The sequence below is a fragment of the Lithobates pipiens genome, unplaced genomic scaffold, assembly GCF_037356315.1.
Source record: "Lithobates pipiens isolate NorthernLeopardFrog02 unplaced genomic scaffold, aLitPip1_a1.2 Scaffold_13, whole genome shotgun sequence".
Taxonomy (NCBI): Eukaryota; Metazoa; Chordata; class Amphibia; order Anura; family Ranidae; genus Lithobates; species Lithobates pipiens.
Genome location: NW_027507718.1, coordinates 441,850,035 through 441,866,273, shown reverse-complemented (window position 1 = coordinate 441,866,273; position 16,239 = coordinate 441,850,035). Strand labels below are relative to the sequence as shown.

The 16,239-nt window shown below is 41.0% G+C and overlaps 1 protein-coding gene across 3 annotated transcripts in view; it reads right to left on the bottom strand.

The window, feature by feature from the left end:
- Window positions 1-16,239, bottom strand: part of PPARGC1A (PPARG coactivator 1 alpha) — a 132,130-nt gene that overhangs the window by 66,203 nt on the left and 49,688 nt on the right. For 2 of the 3 annotated variants that reach the window (XM_077477702.1, XM_077477701.1), the window contains exons 3-4: window positions 4,094-4,288; window positions 531-653 (exon numbers count right to left, since the gene is read on the bottom strand). In XM_077477702.1, coding sequence (XP_077333828.1) covers window positions 531-653; window positions 4,094-4,288 — 318 coding nt within the window. Of the gene's footprint in view, window positions 1-530; window positions 654-4,032; window positions 4,289-16,239 lie in introns of those variants that run through there. The other variant, XM_077477703.1, reaches the window with a different exon arrangement.

The following is a 16,239-nucleotide window of genomic DNA, read 5'->3' as shown; positions in this document are numbered from 1 at the left end:
GTCGGAATTTGGTGTGACCATGTGTAGGCAAGACAGTTTGAGTGGAATTCCGACGGGAAAACCGTCAGAGCTTTTTCTGACGAGAATTCCGATCATGTGTACGTGGCATAACAGTGTTTCCTGGCTTCTTACCTAACCTTTTGAAAAGCTAGTAGGCAGGTTTGACTGCAGATTAACATATATCATTCTGTGCAGGTAGCTGGCAAATATATAAATATAAAACTAGCAATGTGAGACCTTATATTTCTAAAGCATCCAACCTGACACTTTTGCTTTAAATCACAGATTACTGACTGCTATCAGCAGAGGACAGCCCAGCAGTGGTGAGAATTCAAGCTGGAGGGGGGGCACTGATTTTACCCAGGGGCCTTAAAACTTTTCCGCACACCCCTACATGAGATTTTCCATAAAACAAACCAGTGGACTATACAACATTTGTAATGTAATAAAGATATGCATATACATTACTCTACCTTTCATAATTGTTATTCCATTTTATTTTAGCAGGATCAAAGGAAAAGAGCTTGTACCTTAACAGGTGCAGAGCTTGTTCTGATCCTCTGATTAGGGCTTGCATGGTTGTGTGCGCTGAGTCCGACACATTCATTATAAATCAGCTGAGTGTTCGCTGGAGCCAGTAAGAGCTTCTTAAGCTAAAAAAAAAATAAGAGAAAGGAGATATTACATACTAGCCAGGATTGCAATTATGTGTCTTAAGATATGGCACTGTTAGTTAAAATTAGTCATGAGAGATCATAGGAGTATACTTTTATGTGCGGGAAGTAATGCAATCAACGCCACATAAACACGGTTACAAGAGCTCGTTATAACACGGTGATCATTACATGGTTGGCTTTTACTGCAAGACAAAAAGCTCTGCTGTAATGGACAATCTGAGAAATGAAGCCTGCCGATTTCTAGCTGTTTAACTGTTGTTACTGCTGACTTCTGAGCAGCTGCTGGTTAACGGAGCATGCTGGGACCTGTGGTTAATTAGCTGGGTTATACAACAGAAAAAAGAGGTCAAAATATGTGGCCACCAAACATATTTTGCCTATACGACATTCAGATGTTTTAGCACGTTCATACCCTAAGAATGTGTGAACAAAGGGTTGCTGGTGAAAAATTTCCCAACCCAAGTAATAGTTTACTACATGATTCATGGGGCTGTCAGTCTCTCTGTGCCCTATGGACAGCTATGCTATTATTTAACCCTGTGAATATTCCATTGACTGGATTACAAGCCATAAACATTTATGTATGACTTTATATTGGAATGCAATACCCTTTCATGGTTGTTAGTTATATTTTAGTGTGACATAAAAAAAATATTATTTTTTTCTCTACAGTAGTTCCAAGTCTACACTTAAATATGCTGGAAATTCTCACATCATAGCATGAGCCAATAATAGTTCCCATAGGCAGGCCATGAACATAACATTTGGGTTGTTTATCAGAAAGTAGTTTGACGATAAAAAGGTCCTTGATATATTCACTACAAATAACCATTTGTTTTTATTGGTTTTTACACACTATCATAAAGGCTGTGGTGTTGCTTTATTAGACTTAAAGTGTTACTAAACCCAGGACCATGCAGTCACTAGGTCTGGTCTCCCACAGTACACAAAACATGGAAAGTCAATTATTTTAGTAAATATTAACTGCTAAATACCTTTTCTCATCAGCAATATATAGCAGTCTTGTGACTTCTATCAGTGTCCAGCCGAACACTGGTTAAAGCTTTTAGGGGGAGTTTTCATTCTTCTCTGACTGTCCTATGAGGCTGCATGACCCCTGACCCTCTGTCTGGACAGTGCTGATTGGCCCTGTGCTGATCACATGCACCCTCCCAAAAAACAAAACAAAAAACTCTCTAGTAATGCACACCAAGCTGAGCATGTGCAGAGTGCCTCCAAGGACTCTGTACTATCAGCAGATGGATTGGGGGCAGTAATAGAAGGGGGGGAGGGAAATCAGGGAAGACAGGATCAAACAGCCTTTTTACACAATGCAGAGGACTGGCCCCATAGATTTCACAGTGAGTATAACCAGCACGCTTTACTGCATATACAGACTTACTGATGTTACTGTTGTGGGTTTAGTAATACTTTAAGATTTGGCACAAATTACTGTATAAATATAAATATATATATATATATATATATATATATATATATATATATATATGGATTGCCAGACCCAATTTTGAACTAAACTCGTGGTGGACTGATCCAAAAATAAATTGGTTATAAAAGTATTCGGCCACATTTGTGTAATCTGTACATTCTGTCAATCCTGATTCTCATATAGAGGACAATAAAAGTGGTTGTATGATGACAGCAGACACTACAGATATAGTCATCATATAAATGGATTATCCATTTTGTTCACTTAGTTAAACAGACATACGCTGGGCGAGACAACTGCTTGTGCTACAGAGACAGTTTTTAGAAGAACGTGACTAATAGCGTAAGGGTAAACATTGGTCTGCTTTCCCTATTTAGAAAAAGGGGCGTCATGCATTGGTCAGCTTGTCAGCCATGTTCACATAGAAAACGTGATATTGAGACCCACTAATTGATTTATATAGAAGGGCAAAGTGCAAAGATGGTGTGCAATGTGCCAATAAATAAATGAAAATAACAACCAACCAGATGAAACCATAAATTGAAAAAAAAAAATCTTACCAAAAACAATATTAAATCTTAATCTAATTGAAGATATTGTAGAACTGGATAGGTGGACAGGATTTGATTCTCCACTGTATCTTTACTGTTTTCCATCAACCTTGTGGGGAGATCTTATCCTAGCATGAAAGCCAGGGTTCTGTGAGCTAAATTGTCTGATTCCTATATCTGTAAGGCATTCTTTCTACATTACTAATGAGAGTAGTCTCTAAACTGTGGCCCAGGGGCCGGATGCGGCCCATTTCTGGCTTTTATCCAGCCTTTGGGGCACTTTTCCTTCTACTGATGCAAGGCACTATTCCTCCCACTGATACCAACAAAGGGACATGACTCCTGTTACAACAGCAAGGCACTATTTCTCCAATTGACACCAATGATGGGACACTATTCCTCCCACTGACACCAACACCAACAATGGTGCACTATTCCTTTCCCTAATGCCAAAGATGGTCTCTTTACTCTCACTGACTCCAGTACAATTTCTTCTCCCAATGACCACAGTCCAGCCCCCCTAAAGTCTGAAGGACAATAAACTGGCTCTTTGTTTCGAAAATTTGGAAACCCCTGCCATAAAGTGGCAAATGGCACCATAGTGATGTTGTTACCAGGCCCCTAATGGAATCTTTGTGAGAATATATAAAGAATGTACTCCAGAGACAGACCACAACACAGTAGTCAAGGTGAGGGAAGTCCTGGACAGCAGGTCCTCATTTGAGGGTAGAATTGCACTTTAAAATATGTTAAAAAGATTTTAACATGAAAATTAGACAACCTTTTGATGGCTAAATTGCTACTAGAAATGTAAAACGCAACAACGTTTACCAGACAGATAATGACCACCAAGTTAGCTCCAGTAATCGTACATGTGACCGAGAGCCTCAAGAAGCTCCCATGACTTTTAGCTAAATGAAAGGTGGAAAATGATTTTTGCATATAATACAGATAAAATAAAATGACCATGTGCGCTATTTAATGATCTTCTCTCCATTCTTTGGCTTGTCATTCTTTCTCCTGACAAAGCTCAGAGACAACATCTATAGTTACAAGAAAAGCTGCAATAAGTCTACATACATGTATGCGTAAAGGCAGCTTACACTGGTCAATAAAGCACTCTTGCCTTAAAAGTATTGAAACGGATAGTATTGATTATGGGCCCAAGATCCCGTTACCAATCAATGACGGATGTTAAAAATAAGTGTCCCTAAATAAACGCACCCACGCACTTTCCAGATCAACAGTGGCTCCTCTGATTTCAGCATTTCATTTGCAATTTTCAGTAAAGCTGTTTGTTTGTTTTTTCTCTACCTAATATTAAAGTCCAAACCTTATTTTGACTACATCATACCCATGCAGCGGGTAGCCAGAAGCACATCCAATTCCTGTTAAACAGTAGGAAGGGTTCTTACTAGTGACGGCTCTTCTGCCTCCTGTGTTGGAGGGGTGCCGTCAGGCAGGGACGAAAGGCTCGGATCATGTTCACTGGTCACATCTCCATCTGTCAGTGCGTCAAAAGAAGGCAATCCATCCTCGTCCACAGGGAGACTGTCCAGTGTTTCTGTAAGAACTGCTAGCAGGTTCTCTTCATTCTCCTCCTCTATTTTCTGCAAGGAAAATAATTGAAAGTGTCAATAATGTAATAAAGTGCCATCATCTTACAAGTAGTTAACCTACACCTAGTACATACATCCAGTGTCACTGGTTTGTAATTACATGTCACAGTTCTGGTATTAGTTCTTGTTAGCCAAGGAAGAATGAAGTGGTCTGAAGCATTATACTACTTTTATTGTAAAAATGTTATACTGCCAGTAAAGAACACATAGGCCTATCTGACAAATGTAATAAAAAAGATGTATTTTCTATTTTCCTGCACTCCATAGCATGTTGTAGATTTACAGACTACAAGCAGGGAAGTAGGACCCAAAAAGGGACCCTGCATCCCTCCCTTCAGATGCAAGACACCCATTGGATTGGATATTCATGGCAGATTGGCAGGAAGGAGTATTATCAGCAGCGACAAGGCTGAGAACATTGGTTCTCATCATTCATAAGTACACAGCAGTGCAGCATGGCAATGCTGCAGTGAATTAACTTCAAGGCATTTAGGGTTGTCTTCTTCCTAAAAGAAAGCCCTGGCAGAAGCACTGAGAATTTATTAGAATATTGAAAATGCTGGGGGCACATTAATATGAATTTAAATTTTTCTGTTTTACTGTGATCAGTAGACTAATAGATTGTAAGTTTTGTGTATACTTGTGTACTTAAAGGAGAAGTATAGCCAAAGCTCATTTGGCTGGACTTCTTCTATGGATCACAGGAGTGCAATTCATTTTGCACTCCTGTGACCTGTTTTCAGCAGACAGTGGGCTGAAGTCCGCTCTCTGCTGACGTCACAGAAATGAGTCAAGGCACCGTGACATCCTGACAATGGGAGTCGGGATCCGCCAGTTGCCTGGACTGACACCTGTCTCAGGCTCTCAGCATGCCACTGAGAGCCTGAGACTGCAGCTCCCCTCCACAGCTCAGCGCTCCAGTGAGCGAGGAGGAGCAGAGCAGGATAGCTGCTGATTGACAGTCAGCACCGTTCTGCTTGGTGAGCTGAGAAAAATGAGCTATTGGCGATGTTTGATCGATCGGTTCTCAGTGCAGAGGTGCCGGGGGACCGAAGCTGTATCCACCTAGGTAAGTATGAAACTGAAAAAAAAAATTCCAATACTTCTCTTTTAAGGTGGTTGTTAAGCCACTCTGACATGTTTATACGATCTTCACTGTCTCCTAATGACAGGTGCCCCTGTGTGTGTGATTTATAAAAAAAATGCCGTATATAGCTTGTTTCTGAGCGCCGATCAGTGATCACGTGACCGACCGGATCTCTCCTCTCTTAGTCTGACAGCTAAAGCAGGTGGGGCTGAGGATCCCTTGCTGACATCAGTCAGGAGGGGAGGAGGAGAGGAGGAGAGAGCCAGCCGGTCACATGATCACCGATCGGCACTCTGAAATCTGCATTTTTTTTAAAATCAAACATACAAGGGCACCTGTCATTAGGACAGTGAAGATAGTATAAACATGTCAGAGTTAGTTCAGCAACAGGAGTGAGGCGGGCCCTGTCACAGGGAGGGGGGAGAGGACAGGGGAGAGCAGGGCTGTGGATGACGGAGGCGCGTAAACTGACCACGGTGTCAGGACTCAGCAGCCATGATAAACCGTGGTCAGCTTACAGAGGGGAGGGTAGAGACTGGCAGGATTAGCCAGATATTTCAGGTGATACAGAGGGCTAAATGACACAGCACAAGCACTGTGCTGTATAACATGCTTTAAAGGGACAGGATCCATTTTTTTAATTTTAACAAACACTTTAAAGTGTTACTAAACCCAGGACCCTGCATTTACTATATCTGCTCTCCCACAATACACAGAACATGGAAATGCAATTATTTTACTAAATATAAACTGCTAAATACCTTTTCTCATCAGCAGTATATAGCAGTCTTGTGACTTCTATCATTGTCTAGCTAAAGCTTGTAGGAGGAGTTTTCATATTGCACTGAGCTGTCCTACCAAGATGTAGGACCACTAACCCTCTGTCTGGACAGTGTTGATTGGCTCCAGTGCTGATCACACGCACAAGAAAAAAAAAACTCTCTAGAAAATCACACCAATTTGAGCATGTTCAACCTGACTTTTGAGTAACTTATTATGAGTGACTTTTTTACACAATGCAGAGGATTAACCCCTTAGGTTCCACGGTGAGTATAGCAAGCATGCTTTACTGCATATATAGAATGATTTTACTGTTGTGGGTTTAGTAACACTTCAGGATGGGTTCACACTAAACGAGGATGCGGCTGATAGCAGGGGTCCGTTCGTCCCTATTCTCTGTTTCAGAGCAAATCAGGCACAAGTTTTTGCCTGAATTTGGACCTGAAACTGAGCCAAAGATGCACAGGATGCCTGTGCAATGCGCTCCGCAGCCACTCCAGTCATGCAAATTGGATGCGGCACACGCCATATCCAATTCGCACTAGTGTGAACCCAGCTTTAAAGTGTAACTTCACGCTCTCAATCAACATTGCCTATCTTTAATCCTTATGCTGCTAGCATTAGTAAATAGATAGGAAGGTATATCATATTTACTTGCTTTGATCTTTATTTTTTACATTTCTACTGTTACTTTTTGGATTCTTGCCTATGCAAATTATGCCATACATCCCATGAGTCTTCAGGAAGGGAGGAGGGTTTTTCTCAGCTAAGCACATCCTGCCTCCTGCCTTCATGCCTGAGCTGAGGGCAGATGGATTCAAATAAATGCTACATGAATCATCTGCTCTTACTCAAGATTCAAGATGGCCATGACCAGTAATTTCTCAGCAAAATAAAGCATGGAGACATGGATGGATGGGGGAACTTGCTTTGAATATTAAAAAGGATTAAATAGCGTTTTTGGCTTGTGGTGCTCAGATGCAACGTAGTTCCACTTTAAGTTACAGGTAATCCCTATTAGATTGAGCAATCCCCCCCCCCCCCCCCCCGACATATTATCTCTTCAAGGAACGCCAATAGTAAGATATTCATGTTGGAGTTCTTGGCCATATTCACAATAGAGTCTCACTTTTCCTTCCAGAGAAAGAGTCCCTTTGCTTTTGGAATGTTCCACAGAAAATAATACAATTTGGCCGTGCAATGTAAAGAGGAAGACTCCAATATAAGCTCTGAGAAAGGTGAGCCAACCCAGAAACCTGTTTTTAAAGATCCAACAGTGATATGCAACCATCGCCAACTTAGTCAGATATGGAATTCTTTTTTAGAATGTTCCCCGCGAAGTAATAAAATAGAAGCATGCAATTTTAAAGAGGAAGACCCCATTATAAGCTCTGAGAAAGGTGACACAACCCAGAAACCTGTTTTTTAAAGACCTAACTTACAATAATATGCAACCACCCTTATCTTACTCAGATATGGATGCACCCTTAGGAGGTCACAAACAATGTATTGGGTTATGAATAAGGATTAGTAACAATCATCACAAATATCTATGTTTTTCATAATGTTGGCAAACGTAAAGTAATGATTATTACAGTTAAGTTTGAGTCCTGGATGGACAATGCAACTAACCAAATTCAAATTTTCACCTGCACAGGGATAGAAACTCCTACATACATATTTGCAAACATTATACACCATCCTTTAATTTGGCTATGACTTTAGCCCAAATGCCATATCACAGAATTGTATATAATGCCATATCACAGAATTGTATATAATGCCATATCACAGAATTGTATATAATGCCGTATCGGAAGCTAGTAAATGATCACACACACTAGACAACATCCTGGTCTAGAAATGAAGCGCAGGTAGCAGATTTGAACTCAATGAAAACTACTAAGGGCTCTGGCACAAGAGGTGAGGGGTGACCCCTGAATGCTGCACATCTAGGTGTCCTGTGAGGTGAATGGAGTGGCAACCTGAGCCTGGAGTCCGACCAGGCCATGCTCCCAACACATTTTGCTCCACCCCTTAGAGCAGGGATCTCCAAACTATGGCCCTCCAGCTGTTGCAGAACTACACGTCCCATGAGGCATTGTAAAACTCTGACATTCACAGACATGACTAGGCATGATGGGAATTGTAGTTCCTGAACATCCATTAAGATTTGTAATGCCCCGTACACATGATTGGAATTTCAAACAACAAATGTTGGATGTGAGCTTGTTGGCGGAAAGTCTGACTGTGTGTATGCTCCATCGAACATTTGTTGTTGGACTTTCTACCAACAAATGTTGGCTAGCATGCTCTCAAATTTTCCGCCAACAAATATTTGTTGTCGGATTTTCCGATCGTATGTACACAAGTCCGTCGGACAAAAGTCCAAAGTACGAACATGCATGCTCAGAATCACGCATCACTATTGAACTTCCTTTTTATTGGCTCGCCATACATCTTGTACTTCACTACTATCGTAATAGTTGGCCAACATTTGTGTGACTGTATGTATGCAAGACAATTTAGAGCCAACACCCTTCGGACAAAAATCCACGGTTTTGTTGTCGGAAAGTCCAATCGTGTGTACAGGGCATTACAGAAAACACCATACATGGCTAGCCACCATTATTCTTATTTACATACACACACATATGGGTGCATTTTTCAAAATGCAATCTGTACACCAGGGGTAGGCAACCTCGGCACTCCAGCTGTGGTGAAACCACAAATCCCATCATGCCTCTGCCTCTAGGAGTCATGCCTGTGCTTGTCAGGGTCTTGCAATGTCTCGTGGGACTTGTAGTTTCACCACAGCTGGAGGGCTGAGGTTGCCTACTCCTGCTGTACACTGAATAATTCACCTATACCCACGCACATGTAAATGTGAGTCCTGGCAGTTAGATATGCATAGTCATGCGCAGCATTTTCTGTGTTGCATCTCAACGGGCAAAAATATATTGCAGCTGTAAACCCCCCCCCCCCATTTACTGATCTCTTGAGAAACTGCGCTTGCAAAGTACACAGTCTATTTGCCTTTAGTAAATCGACCCTTAGGATTCATCATTTACTTTGCTCACTCTGTTCTCCTCCTGTCAGCAGGTTCCCTGTTAGTAGATTTGCATGCAACACAGCCTGATTGGCTTGTAGTTCTGCCCACCTCACGTTCATTTTGAGAGCTGTGAAGATGGCAGAGGCTGATAAGAGACAGAAATGACCGAGACAGATATAGGAACTTATACTAATGACATTATAAATACAAAATAAATGTCATTGTTTTTATAAATGAATACATAGTTGCATTGAATGCTCTTCTGAAATTTGTATTGTGCTACATAGTAGACGCAATTTATAAAGATCACAAAGTGTAAACTGATCATCATTATTATAGCATATTGAGCCATTTCAGCACCTGCTTTGAGTTTTAATGGTATTAAAAGGTCAATTCAACCAAAACTCTTGGACAGATATCAGTAGATTAAATCACCCACCAGCTTCATGCATCTCTTGAGATTCTGGTGGACAAATTCCAGCATGGAGTTCCCAGTCCTGTTCATCACCGGTGACCTTTACCAAAGAGGTCTCACTTTTCCTGTCAGATTTATTATAAATGTTTTCTTATATGAGAACCAGAAGGGGGTTTAGCCTTCTGGATCAAAATACCAATACTGAGTGGACTAACCCTTTAACAGTATCTCCATGTGACCTCCTGGCCTAGATATATAAACAATAAAGAAGACACCACTCTAGGTACAGAGGTCGAACACGTTTTATAGCTCTATATTGATATGTAAGATACAGTTGAATTAGCTTTTCCTTGTAGGCACAAGGTTTAAACGTTAGCGGTATAAGATTCTGTTTGCTACATTGGAAACACCACCTAAATGTGGTATGAGACTTTTTCATGTAAAATTCTTTTCAAAATTTGAGAGCTAAAATTGCTCATTACTAAAAAAAAGAAAGAAAAAGCCTATTTGTGATCTTTTACTTTACAATAATATCATATCACACATGGGTAGTGTGTTTGCAATTGAGCAAAGAGAATTGTCTAATGCTGGTATTACTCCATTAGCAAAATTTAGCAGAAGGAGACACTCCCGATTTCAAATAGTGAATTGCTTAGGCAAAATGTGTTTAAAAAAAACAACACTTTTAGCATTCTACCATTTGATGGTGCAATGCATAGGAACAAAATGTAGGAGCCAGGGCATGATCATATTCATTGTCATCTCTGGATTAAAATGATTGCTGCAGAAATATAGCAGTCACGTGGCAACTAGGGGTGAGCTTGGGTATGGCCCAAACTTGGGTTCCTACTGAACCCTGCAGAAAACTGCTACTCCAGCCCAGCTCTGTCCAATGAACTGTGGCCTGACTCTGCCCCTCAACTACATGCATACAAATGGGAAGAGATGCTTGTGAGATCATTGACTTAATGTGGTCACATGGCCATATCAGGTCAATGATATTGACCTGATATAGCCATGTGGCCATACTAGGTCAGTGATGTCACGACCAACCCTGATCCTGTATGTACATGCAGCCACACAGCAGGAAATAGCCTGTCCAATGCTAGTTGGGCAGCAGTGGGTGGAAGTGACAGCTTCTTTCAAGTTTCAGACTACACCCAAGCAAATATCATTTGACACTATTTTGGAAAATACCAAGATGTTGAAACAAATGACAGGTCAGCTTTAGTGATACCTGTAGCAGATTTTTGAAATTAAGGTTATATGGAGATCTCAACGTTTGCTAAAAAGAAGTTCATGGCTCTGCCCTTCCCCTCCTCCTAACCAGCCTATTGGTTAGTGAGGATCACCATTACACTAAAGGATCAATAAGAAGATATGGAAAGCAGGAGGCAGTAGGGCCATGTTCAACTTTTGTATTATTTTTTTCATATAACACTCAGAGTTTCTGTCAAGCCTAATTTACGTTATTTTACTAGTTATCTCCAAAACAAAATCCCTACCCCCTGCAGATTATCCTACACCCTGCCACATTTCAAATGATATTACAAAATTTAATGAGTGCACATTTGCAAAGCTGTGCATATCTTTCATCAATAACCATGAAAGACCGGATAATTGGCTTTTCTCTGCAATAATTCTCCCTTCTGAAAACACTGCAAGTTTGGACAGCAGAAATCTCCCAGCATGCCTGAACCCTCCGATGGCTGAGGTCTCTATATTCCCCTCATTTTTTTTACTGGTCAGTGCTTTCCAATATACTACCAGGTTTGGAAATGCAGCGTTCACACTTGTCACAGCAATAGCTACATTGGCACAATATTGAAAATGATAGCAGTTGTCAAGTTATGTTGCTGGAACTTAGAATTTCATCAAAAAAAATCTTTGAAAAGAAAAAAAAATATGCAAGCAAAAATAAGTGGATACGACTTTTCAGAACAGAACAAATCAGTAAGCAATTTATTAAGCTGTGAGCGGGGCTTTGCAGTGCAGTCAAACAGATGCCCTATATTACCATGGCATGGTGCCATCTCTCCAGCTGTGGCACAATCTTGCAATGAGTGCCTGTTTACTGAGCAAATGTGTGACACTAAAAGTCTGGGCTGTCAACTAACGGCACACACTCTCTCTGCATTTGTCACAGGAGACACTGCTGGCCCTGTGTCTTTAGCATATACACCAGGCCTACTAGTAAACCATATTGACTATATACTCAGCCGAGGGACCCTAAGCTTTTTAATGCACTCCAATAAAAAAACATTTATAAGTAAAACAGACACTTAACTGAAAAGCAATTTCCCCAAAATTATAACAAAATTAGAATCCTTTTTTTACAGAAATATAATTTTGATGTCTCATTCCTCTAATGGCCATGCCTGTGCACAGTTTTGTATCTTAGGCCCTTTATAGGGCTACTTCTCCAGATCTCAACCTGGAAAAAACCTCAGCACCTATTAATATAGTGGCAACATATTTAAGAGCAATCAAATAAACTTGTCAACACCGTAGGGAGATAAAAAAGAAACTATCACTTTCCTCATTAAGAACAAATGACAGGTTCTTATTAAAGAACAAGGCCCCATCCACAAATTTATAAGCCCCGTACACACGGCCAAGTGTCGGGCGACACAGTTCAATACAAATCGTCTTCTCACATTCGGCCTGTTTGCATGGTAGCCAGTCCAACAGAAGCTGGCCACTTGGTTGGTTTCTGTTGGACGAGCATGCTGGAAAACCAGCAACCGACTGACAACCGATGGCTGAGAGCGCTGACTGGAGTGCTCTGGAGGGGGGGCATCCCCCTGTCAAAACAGAACAGCTCTGCAGGGGAGATAGCTGTACTAAAGTGGATTGTTATGACAGTGACTTCCAACCGGAAATGACAATTTTTTTCATTCAACCCGTTGGGTAATCAACAAATCTATCAACAAATATGTAGTGCAAGTGCCTGCCTGATTGGGTACAAATTGATTGGATAGGCTAGGTAGATCTTCATATTACATAGTTTAGGTCAATTTAAAGTTTTTGGTAATCCATAGGGGGAGGAAGAAGTTAACTCTTTTTAAGTTCCAACAGCAGCCTATATGGAACCTACACAGTGTTTTGAATATCGGTGGGTGGGGGAATGTTCTTACAAAAGAACCTGTCACACTTACCTGAAGGCTTGGTGAGGGCAAAGTGACAGATTTTCCTATAACTGGTGATAAAAATCAAATCTAGGCATGTCCATATTGCAGAAGTACTAAATGCATTTGGGAAGTTGGCACTTTGGCCCACCTCTATCTTCTCCTGTACCTTCCTATTGGTCCAACAATGTGATGGGCAGCCTTAGCCCTTGTACACACGGTCGGAGAATCTGTCGGAATGAGTCTTATCGGACCGTGTCGTCAGATAATCCGACTGTCTGTGGTATGCATCGAACTGATTCCATCCGAATATCTGTCCGACCTAATTTTCCAACATGTTGGAAAGATTTCCCGACCAACTGGGCCGGACGGACCTAATCCGATCATGTGTAGAGAATTTTCATCGGACCAAGTGCCACGCATGCTCAGATCAAATTCCTACATCAAAGCTATTGGCTACTAGCCTGAATGTAGTCCCATCGTAACGAAATTACGTCATCACGTTCTGAAAGATCGGATTTTTCGCCAACTTGGCCCGACCGTGTGTATGCAACAGTTTCGGACACAATCCATTGGACTAAATCCGACGGGCAAAATCCGACGGATTTGGTTGGCAAAATCTCCGTCCGTGTGTACGTGGGCTTAGAGACCAACAGAGAGGCACCAAGAGGGAACAGGCTAAAGTAGCGATTGATACGCATCTAAAGGGATAAATGTTATAAAGTTTCTTATTACAGCACCGAAAACAATCAGGTGATGATAGTAAAGGAACAGCCTCCCACTTAGAACTTCTGTAGGTGTCGAGAGAATGACCTATCACAAGATTTACAAAACAGAACCTGCCATGCATATGCCATAGAGTTTGCTAACATTTTACATTGTATTTCATTACTTGAAGAGGTTGGGTTATGTTTCAACAAGGCTGAAATTTCACTTCACGTATAAATGTGCAAAAAATTGGAACAGTATCAGACAATTATAGTTTCACAATTAAAGCATCCAAACTCATGTACGGAGAGACCGAGAATGTGTAATGCAGGTGATTAGCGGCTTCAGTCGCAGATAGACTGGCTGACATATTCCGTGGGCACGGGTCTTCTGCGGAGCAGACTCAATTAGTTTTGTACAAGTTTAAGCAATCAAACGCCCAAGAGAAAGCATGGCATGTAACAAAGCCGACTTCGCTAAACAATTAATGTCACATTATATTATTGCCTGTGTCCCAATTTATGCAGCAAATAAATCAACGTCACAACAGATGAAGCACACTTGCCGACTAACACATGTCTGTTTAGGAAGTGACACGGCAGAGCGGCCCATTACTTACTAAAATGACTCTGCAAGGTAACCTTTATATTTCTGACGAAGCTATTATTTCTAATTATCCCAAATTGCTATTTATATAGAAACAAATTTATTAGCAGCGGAGGGGAGGATGGGGCTCCAGAATGGTAAATCAATCAAAAAAAAAGGTGGGAAGGACACAGGCTTGGAAACGTGTGAAAGATAGCTGGATTAAAGAAGAACTCCAGGCAAATATGAGAAATCACAAGCAATATAAACCTGACCATAGTTTTAACCCCTCAATAGTCTATCCACACAAAAAAGAAGTTTAAATAGCTACACTAGATACAGTATAACCTGTAGGTATGTAGGCACTGCACACAACTGGCAATGTAAGCACTAAGATATGACAATGAGTAAATGAAAATGGGTGAAAATTCTACAACGGCAGGTCTATAGCAGCATTCTAATTCAGTTTATCCCGGAAAACCCTCTCAGAAGAATTCAGTTTAAAATCAAGCAGAGCAGCTGTGGCAGAAAGAGAGTGAAAATGCGCACCACAAACCCAGGTTAAGAAACCAATAAATAACAGAAAGCTCCGACGTAGATGTAATACCCATCTGTTTGATATTTCCTTTTGGCAGTTCTACCTATAGGAAGTAATATACGTTCTATTTTTCTTCTACGTGGTAAACTCATCTATGAAGAAAAATGGCTGATGTGCAAGGCTACTGGTGAACATTTATTTTGGGGAATATACAACTGTATCAGGTATATTGCATTCTGTTTAAATAATAGATCAGAAAGTCGATTCTTATAGCCTTTCATCTAAATGTGAAAAACCCTCTCTGTTACAGCTTTTCCTGGGCTTTCCAATAGCTTTATGGTGTCAAGTATTTGCATCCACTTATACCGCTACAGGCTTCGCCTCTTCATACACGTCTTAGAGATGGAAAATAAAATATGGCCCCCATAAAGCTGTTCCTTGGGGACAATGCCATAAAAATAGAGTCAGAAGGAGCTGGGATGAAATATTGGAGTTGTCAGATGGAGTTATTGACATACAGATGAATAAAGGGTTGCAGGATTTTAGGTCTCTGGAACTCCCTGCCAGACAGATGGTACATCAGAGAGGCTGATGTTAAAGCCATGTTCGCTATTCTAGAATAAGCGGCCGTCCAAATTTATGGGCCAGGTCACGAAGGTGGACTTGGTTGATATAAAAGGAAAAAAAGCATTAAAGAACCTGTATTAATAAGATTCCACTGGAATGAAGGTCTCTTGCCATAGGGGTATTAATACTTTCTACACACATATGTTTTATGTTTCACTGATACTACAAAAAAAAGACAATTCAGTTTAGGGGTGATTAGGGTCAAATTACTCACTGGCCACCATGGCATTGGGGACTAATACATAAATTCTAGTTTTGAAATCTCTGGAATTTACAAACAAAAGTGAAACACTGATTGGTGGAAATGCAATTGCAAAACATTTATTATGGCAGACATGACAACATCACTGGTGTACAATATTCCAAACCTTTTCCTGTGTTCTAATCAATTTAATAATAAAATGTGTTACTGTAACAATTCTGAAAACATTTATCATCTAAATCTCATGCGTCAAACACAAGGCCTGCGGGCCAAATCCAGCCCCCCGGTCATTTTCTGTGGCCCTCGCGCCTCTCCTGCAGCTGTGGCACCCCCTTGTTTCCGCCCCCACCTTGTCTAAGCAGTTGCAGGAAATAACTTCTCTGCCAGGTCCTGTACTTCTCCGTGCAGCTGCAGAGAGGCTCGACTTTGCTTCACCCCCTCTTCCCTGTCTCAACAGAGAGGACAGAACTCCTCCTACAGATCTTGCACCTCCTCTGGTCCTCTTCCAGACCCTACACTTGAGACCCTGCTTTCCAGATCTGCTCCCAGCTTCTTCCTGGCAGCAGCACAAGGTAAAGGGGTGAACTATGATGTAAGAAGGATGGTAAAATCTTGACTTCAGGTGGTGGTGGGGGGTGTTCTTGACATCTGATGAAATGGGAGGTAGGGTGCTCTGAACATCTTACAGATACAACCTGCTGATGTGGCCCATAAAGAAATTGAGTTTGACACCCCTGATCTAAATGAGAAATTTACATTTTTATTTATTTTTTTGACACTTAATTCTCTCATACCTCTGAATGCTTTATATTCTAGAATC